Source organism: Barbus barbus (assembly GCF_936440315.1).
Source record: "Barbus barbus genome assembly, chromosome: 43".
Classification (NCBI taxonomy): Eukaryota; Metazoa; Chordata; class Actinopteri; order Cypriniformes; family Cyprinidae; genus Barbus; species Barbus barbus.
The window spans coordinates 10198728-10207836 of NC_136721.1; the positions used below are offsets into that span (position 1 = coordinate 10198728).

A 9109-nucleotide genomic window follows, 5' to 3' on the forward strand; every position below is an offset into this window, starting at 1 on the left:
AAAAGATTTGGTCAAGATGCTCTCAAAATTTCACAATTATAGTATTTTGTCTAACTTTAGTATGCCTTTGGAAAAAAATGGTATTAAAGGGCTTAAAAAAACCAAGTTGAAACTGTTATTGATTACTTTAGAGTATGCATTCGCATGTATTATTTCAGGAGGACACGCAGAGTGATTATCTGCAGCTGGATCACTGGCACCACCTTGTGCTCAAACATATAATTTCATAATATGCAGATATAAGTCATCAATTAAAATCCTTTCTATAAACATGAGAACGGACTGGTTAAAGAAAGACATTTTTAGGCCAAGTGTGGCTGATCTTTACTAATTAGGGCCCGAGCACCGATGGTGTGAGGACCCTATTGGAATTGCTCCGTTTATTATTCTTCTTCTCCAAAGTGAATCGCATTTTTGAGGGCCTAAACATGCTCCAAAAACTCATGAAACTTTGCACACGGGTCAGAATCAAAATATAAAAGCATACAAAAAGACAATAAGCACCAAAATACACATTTACCCAGTTCTAATTCACATGAGAAACTGTTCATGTGAACTGCTTCAGATTAAGTCCTAAGATGCTTTCAAAATGTATTTACAGCAAAGCAAGAAATCATCATAAACAAACACAAGACAATTAACAAATAAAATCAGGAACTTTTTAGACACTACACACAATAACAATGTACAGTAATAAAATTCAGAGGCTCTTGTTTTGTCAAAAGTCTGATCTATTGGAAAAATCTGCCATTATGACAAAAATAGAAACTTTTTATCTAAATGTGTAATATAAAATGTGTAATTATATAAATGTGTGAGCTGTAAGGAGTCAGTATGCTTGAGAAATACAAAACAGTTGAGAATCTGCAGTAGCCGCCACAAGTGCAAAGAGAAATATTTGAAATTAAGATTAAACAAGACTGCTCTGTATTTATGTCTGCATACTAAAAAGCACTGTCATGAGACTTAAGACCTGTACACCTCAAGAATGATAACTATAAAGATCACTATTAAGATCAATAGTGTCCACACCAAAGAACGATGACGTTTGTTTATTATAAATGTGCACTACAGTTTGGTTGTCTGTAGCTTTAAATGCTCAAGCCCTTTAAAGCTGTATGAATTCTGTTTGGCTGTCAATGTTTTTTTCCTATTTCATCAACTGGAAAATCATTCTGAAAGTGATTTCAATTATATTCTTCCTCTATATGATGTTATCATTGGTGGTGTGGACTTCCGTCCTCTCATACAATTATAATGATTATTAAAACTATAGTAATCATCCTTGGTCTGAACAGCAATGTTTGCATACTTAAAGCCAAACATTCAGCGTGAAGCCTAGTGGTCTCAGCATGTCCAGCAGATGCTGGCGAAATTTCACCCCCACAAAAGCATAAAGCACTGGGTTGACACAGCAGTGTAAGTAGGCCAATGTGGAAGTAGCTGTAAGAGCTACATCTAATGCTGTGGTACTTTCACAGGACGTTTGGTTACTGGTATTGTTGGTCACATTGGTTTTGGTGTCAACGATGAGGGTGATGTTGTAGGGCGTCCAGTGGATGAAGAAGGCTACTACCAGGGCTACGATGACACGGATGGCCCTCTTCTTCTGCTTGCACTGGGAGCCACGCCGCAGCCGCAGCAGGATGCAAGAGTAACAGAACAGCATTATTAGTGCTGGAAGAACGAAACCCAACATATGGTAGAGCAGACGGGCGGCCAGATGCCAAGAATAAGATGGGTAAACTTGAAAACATTCTATTCTATCCTGACGTCTGGAGTCCTTGGAGTCCTTAAGAAATATCCAGTCAGGGATGGAGAGCAGAAGACAGAAGAGCCAGACCATCAGGCAGCAACAGTGAGTCACCATTGGCTTTTTACGAGAATACATCTGCACTGCGTGAACGATGGACAGGTAGCGGTCAAGACTGATGCAGGAGAGCATGAAAATGCCACAGTAGAAATTGATCTGATGGAGAAAGATGTGTCAATGAGATATTTTTCAAAAATCATTTTTGAAGAAATTTAAAAAAATGAGTAGCTTATTTATTTATTTATTCATTTTTGAGTAATATCCTTTTAATTTTTCCTGCATAATATATCTGTTGTATAAATTTGCAATTCATGGAAATTATTCATTAAAGATATGCTTGAAACAATATAATGGAGAGCACTAGAATTTAATAATTTAAATAATGCAAAGGTCAGCACAAAACCATAAACACTACACCCTAAACATTCTTCTGCCCACCTTAAACAGAGCTCCAGTCAGCTTGCAAAGCACTGTGCCGAAGATCCACTCATTTGCTGCCTCTACAGCCCAGAAGGGCAGTGTTAGCAACAGCAGAATGTCTGCTAAGCTCAGATGGAGGATGAAGATGTCGGTAATGTTCAAGTACAGCCTTTTCTTCCACAGTACCACCAAAACCAGCCCATTTCCCACTAGCCCCACTACCAGCGCCACAGAGTAAAGGACTGGAATAAAAATGGAATCAAAGTGCATGCTAGACTCCTGATCACACCCAGGTCCACCACAGCAGAACTCATTATAATTCTCACTGTAGCTGTCATTGTAATCAATGAAGTCCAAGTCTTCCGCTCTAATGGTGATCTTTATATCGGCATTCATCTTCTGCAAAAAAAGAAAGAACTTACACTGAATACTAGCAATAGTATCTCTGTCATCCACTGTCAATACAGTGTTTTAATGCTATGAGTCTGAGTGTTTTAGGTGTGAGATCTTAAACTAGTGAATGAGCTATTTCGTGTGTGGCAGCAGGTTGCTAACTTTCTGCAACTCCAACCCTAATCCCAATCCCTCAATTACACTCCAACCCTAATCAAATCATCTGATCCAGTTGATTAAAATCTTCAGAAGCACTTTATAATTACATACAGGTTCTTTGGAGCTAGGCTAGCACTAAACTCTGCAGGATGGCAGATCTATAATAACAAGACTGGGAACCCTTTTAGTTTATCACTATTACTTTTGCTAAAGTAACTTGTTTTGACCAACAGGGGGCAATGATGACACATGGTGGCTGGCTGAAAGGCGTCACGCTCAATCTAAAGGATCAATCAGCCAAAAAGGACAATTCTGTCATCATTTATTCACCCTAATGCCATTTCATTACTTACTTACTTACTTCTGTGGAACACAGAAGATGATACTCAGTTTTTTTTTACCCCATAAAATGAAATATATCAATTTAGGGTTTTTGTTGTTATTGTTATTTGTTGTACAGAAGGAAAAAAAAAACGTTTAAATATTCATGAAAATATCTTCTTTTGTGTTCTGCTGCAGAAAAAAACTTTTTACAAATTTGAAACAACATCAGGGTGCCCAGTCCTGTTTCTGCATTTCAGCCTTCCTGCAAAGTTGATAATTACAGTCAGCTGTGTTTGATCGGGATTGGTATCTCCACAAACAGTATTGGGTCCCTTGTACAGGTACATCTCAAAAAAATTTGAATATCGTGAAAAAAGTTCATTTTTTTCTTATTACTTATTTCAAAAGTGAAACTTTCATATATTTTATAGTCATTACATCTAAAGTAAAACATTTCAAAAGTTTTTGTTTTGATGATTAGAGCTTACAGCTCATGAAAGTCAAAAATCAGTATCTCAAAATGTTAGAATATTTACATTTGAGTTTCAATAAATGACCATCCCTACAGTATAAATTCCGGGAATCTCTTGTTCTTTGAAACCACAATTATGGGGAAGACTGCTGACTTGGCAATGATCCAGAAGATGAACATTGACGCCCTCCACAAAGAGGGTAAGTCACAGAGGCTCTTTACTGTAAGGTGTGGCTGTTTACAGAGTGCTGTATCAAAGCATATTAAATGCAAAGTTGACTGGAAGGAAGAATTTGGGTAGGAAAAGGTGCACAAGCAACAGGGATGCCCGCAAGCTTGAGAATACTGTCAAGCAAAGCTGATTCAAACACTTGGGAGAGCTTCATAAGGAGTGGACTGAAGCTGGAGTCAGTGCATCAAGAGTCACCACGCTCAGACGTCTTCAGGAAAAGGGCTACCAAGCCACTTCTGAACCAGAGACAACGTCAGAAGCGTCTTACCTGGGCTGTGGAGAAAAAGAACTGGACTGTTGGTCAGTGGTCCAAAGTCCTCTTTTCAGATGAAAGTAAATTTTGCATTTCATTTGGAAATCAAGGTCCCAGAGTCTGGAGGAAGAGTGGAGAGGCACAGAATCCAATCGATGTTGCTTGAAGTCCAGTGTAAAGTTCCCAGTCAGTGATGATTTGGGCTGCCATGTCATCTCCTGGTGTTGGTCCACTGTGTTTTCTGAAGTCCACAGTCAACGCAGCCATCTACCAGGAAATTTTAGAGCACTTCATGCTTCCTCTTGCTGACAAGCTTTATGGAGATGCTGATTTCATTTTCCAGCAGGACTTGGCACCTGCCCACACTGCCAAAGCTACCAAAAGCTGGTTCAATGACCATGGAGTTACCGTGCTTGATTGGCCAGCAAACTCGCCTGACCTGAACCTCTATGGGGTATTGTCAAGAGGAAGATGAGAGACACCAGACCCAACAATGCAGATGACCTGAAGGCCGCTATCAAAGCAGCCTTGGGCTTCCATTACACCTGAGCAGTGCTACAGGCTGATTGCCTCCATACCACGCCGCACTGATGCAGTAATTCATGCAAAAGGAGGCACAACCAAGTATTGAGTGCATAGAAATGAACATACTTTTCAGAAGCCTGACATTTCTGTTTAAAATATCCTTTTTTTATTGATGTTATGTAATATTCTAATTTTCTAAGACACTGAATTTTGGGTTTTCATTATTTGTAAGCCATAATCATCAAAATTTCAAGAAATATAGGCTTGAAATATTTCGCTCATTTTACAAAAATAGGCTAATTTTACAACTGATATTACGCAGCGCCTGAAAGTAGTCCCCAGCTATATCATAACTAGTTACCTAGCTGGGGACTACTTTCAGGCGCTGCGTAATATCATTGCGCCTGCTGCACCCATGGTATGGCAGCAAAGTTCCTTGATTATTACGCCGGAATGAGAGTATAGTTCCTAGCCATATCGGCCTAGAACAGGGGTCGGCAACCTGTGGCTTTCATCCCTCTGCGGTGGCTCCCTGTAGCGTGGGTGTACAAAACCCAAACTCTTCCCCTGCACTTTTTCTCGGTCAATTGTGTTAAAGTAGAGGTTTTCAAGAGCCAATGTGAATAAATCTAGGTTTAAATTAAAAAAGAAAAGAAAGTCACGTCGTTTTGGATACGTTTTATTCGTATACCAAAGTGATGTGAACATCACGGAGCGCTGAACACTCTCATGCTCTGCAGAAAGTCCAAAACGGACTCATATGGGAAGTAATAGTAACTTTTTACGTGCTAGTAAATCCCTAATATCAAAGAACTCTTTGCTAATATGGAAAAAGGCATCCAGCTATCACTAAGCTGAATAACAAGCATAAACCTTAACTGATGAAACGTGAAGATGATATGGTTTATGTTTTTCAAGTCTTCTCCAGGTAATATGAATGATCAAGGGGTAATTGACAGTATTAATTACAGTACAGAAGCTATAAATATAGCCTATTTTCTGCCTTGTTCTGTGATAAAAATGGAAAAAGTGTTTGTAGTATATACTGATTATACAATCATAACCATAAAATTGTCATTAGTAAAATAAATATCAAATATAATATAGAAGACAAATTATTGGTTATTGTCCAGCAGTGTATTTTAATTCTTAGCCAATTAAAAGTAAGAGTCTGAGAAAAGTTTTTTTTTTTGTGTGTCAATTATACATACATGAATATTATAATTATTATTATTATTACATTTAACATTTCTGTCCCCCTCACTTCTGAAATGATTGCTACTCCCCTGCTCTATAACATAACTGAATATAAAACTTTAGATATATGCCATGTTATCTTTATTTGGGGTTCAAATATTTTGTGGCTCCACGTGAATTTTATTCAGTGGGAAAAGGACCAAAATGGCTCTTTTGACGTTAAAGGTTGCAGACCCCTGGCCTAGAAAATCGCAATTTTTCATTTTCCGTCGGTCTTAGTACAAGATGTAACTACAAGAGTAAGCTTTAAATAGAAAAAGTAGAAAATAGGAAAATTATTGAAACTCTTTCGTCATTTTTGAGCGAGATGCTAATGGTCTAATCCGATTCAATGATCTATGCTAAGGGTGACCACCCGGCCCGCATTTTGCGGGACAGTCCTGAAATGGGACGCTTTGTTATTAATTTTTTATTAGTATTTTTTCTGTATTTTTTTCATATTCCTTTAAATTATAATTCCAAAATTTAAAATAATAATAATAATAATGAAAATAATTAGAAAACCCTGAACATGGGCAGCATGACAGTAGCGCCAGAGCGGGAAAACACCAAGAGAGAAAATGGATCTATCGGGAGCTCCAGAGAAGAAAAAGCGACTTTATTCTTATAATAAAGAATGGGAGAAAAAATACACATGGTTAAAACCAGTTACAGATGATCCTAAAAAGGAGAGTGCTGTGTATGTCACCGAAGTTGCACCGTCACACATGGAGGTGAGGGGGATGTAAGGAGGCATGGAGATGGGGAAACTCACAAGAGAAATGGACACCAAAGAAATGTTAATGCTAGCTTGACAAGTTTTTTTCTCTCCAACAAAAGATAGCAACCTAAATAAAATCAAACTGAGTGACGTACGTTCACGACTTCACAGTGCCATCATTGACTTTTTATAACGTTTACTAGCGATTTAAAGCATGTTATAATCACTGCAAGAAGACATGTTGCTTAAAATCATAATTTATTTACATGGAATAATATAGTAAGTTATCTCTCCCTTGTGTCCGCATTGTCCCGCAAAATCATGTCGGCCGTCCTGCAACAGAGCAATAGCCAGGTGGTCACCCTAATGCTAGGCTAGGCTAAAAGTACTACCGCCAGACCCGGAGATCGGCTGAATAGATTCAAAAATGGTAAAACTCAACTGTTTAACTCTAGGGGAGTTGTAAAATGAGCCTATTTTCAAAAAAGTTGAGTGTTCCTTTAATTCCTGTAGACTTTAGTGGAAAAAATGTATCATAAAATGACAAATAACCAATTACATTACTGAGTGTACAACCTAGCGGTTGACCTAGGTATTGCAGTCCAAATTCACAATATTGGAGACGGCGTGCTGAAATACAATTGGGTAAACTGGCAGTGGGTGGGTTTCACAAACCATAACAAACACAGACGTTCCAGGCTGGAATACACATTTTCAAAGGAGAATAACTGACTGTAGCATTGTTTTTCAGATAAACAAGTATGTTAACTTAGCGTGTTTCTTAAATATTTGCAAACATATTATGGTATTTTTATGTTTTAGTAGAGTCAAAATCCTACATACAGCACCTTTAAATGTAAAGACAGTGGTATGTGTTTGCGGTACACAAGCCGGGGTTGTGTACTTCCTCTCTCACACACGCGAGCACGCGCACACACACACACACACACACACACACACACACACGCGCGCGACATGCAAAACTCCGCATTTGAGCAGTCAATAACAAATGCTTAAACTAATAACAAAACATACAGTCGCTAATTCAGAAGCGCCAGATTGTCATAGCAAAGTCAATTACCTCTTCTCCTAGGTTCACGAAACAGTCGTCCATTAAATGCGTTGCTGTTCTGTTAAGTAATCTTAATGATTACTAAATGCATCTACTTTCGGAAGGCCAAATAAAGTGCTTCTGCTTTCACATAGAAACTGTTACTTCAGTTACTGAAACCACGCCTTCTTTCTTTGCGTGGTTGACTGAGCCATTTTAGGGGGGCGTGGCAGAGTCTTAACTTTGATAAAGAATATCTCTTTAGACTTTAGTCTTTGCAACTTCAGGGTTCTTATCTATGCACGATCAGCTTGTAACACTCCAAAGAGGAAGCAAAACTTGAAATCGCAGCATATGACCCCTTTAAAAAAAAAACTGTAAAATAGTTACTTTGCTATTGACATCTTGTGGTTATTTTGGGTACAGCAGTTTAGTTCTCTTCTTGAGTATTGGACAGGCCCGCAGATGGCACTAGGGACGGGGGGGACATGACCCCCCCAGATTCATGGTGACCAGATCCGTCCCCCTCACTGTCTCTACGAAAGGCAACATCAGTAGTACACAGAGGATAAATCAGGGTTTCCGCTATGTACATTAGCCTAAGTAGTGGCGGCCAGGCCACATGCACTAAGCCATTTTTGAAAAAGCTTTCCGGCTGTGGAGAGAAACTCAAGGAGCAGGAAGGGGTCGAATTGGACTCCGAGGTTGTGTTGTTTCTTTTTGATAGGTGAGTAACCTTGATTTTGCTTTGTCTCACAGAACTTATCCGTGTTGGCTTTTGCCTGAATATGCTTTTGTGTCATCTTTGCTTGTTTCCGCGATTGTCGTTGCCATGGTTGTGTATGTAGGCTGCGAAGATTTTTTTTAGTTTCACTTTAACTTTCGAGATTCGCAATGGCACATACTCTGTTTATACTATGGAGCAGCAGTACTATACGGAGGGAAGCGTATTGCATTCACTTGAGGAAAAAAAATCTACTCTGTTTTTCTGAATTAATGACTTAATTATCTCAGAATTACGAGATCATTTTTCATGAAAAAAAAAGTTTTTGCTCTGTTTTTCTGAATTAACAAGTTAATTATCTCAGAATTACAAGATAATTTTTCATGAAAAAAAAGTTTTTGCTCTGTTTTTCTGAATTAACGACTTAATTATCTCAGAATTACGAGATAATTTTTCATGAAAAAAACGTTTTTGCTCTGTTTTTCTGAATTAACGACTTAATTATCTCAGAATTACGAGATAATTTTTCATGAAAAAAAAAAGAAAAATTCTGTTTTTCTGAATTAATGAGATCCCTCAAAATCCTGCCAGGAGCTCTATTTTAGCTGGATTGCATGGAAGTAAACATGTCCCGCCTTTCAAGTTTAATCCGGTTTTATTTTACTTTGGGTTTGAGACATTGGGAGATACTGCTGTCTTTAAGTAATATAAATGGGATTGTTATTAGTGCGTCAACTTTGCGCAGACACCTCAAGACTTTGCACCTGTTCAGACGAAAAGGTCATT

At 38.3% G+C, this 9109-nt stretch overlaps 1 protein-coding gene across 1 annotated transcript; it reads right to left on the bottom strand.

Annotated features, from left to right (window-relative positions):
* Positions 1 to 315: 315 nt before the first annotated feature.
* On the bottom strand, positions 316 to 7774 carry LOC306862426 (C-X-C chemokine receptor type 3-like). Its single transcript, XM_079405228.1, has 3 exons — positions 7630 to 7774; positions 2252 to 2632; positions 316 to 1969 (listed from the first exon to the last, which is right to left on the bottom strand). Exons 1-3 carry the CDS (start codon positions 7660 to 7662, stop codon positions 1313 to 1315), a joined length of 1071 nt encoding a protein of 356 aa, XP_079261354.1. The 5' UTR covers positions 7663 to 7774; the 3' UTR covers positions 316 to 1312.
* Between the last annotated feature and the right edge of the window lie 1335 nt (positions 7775 to 9109).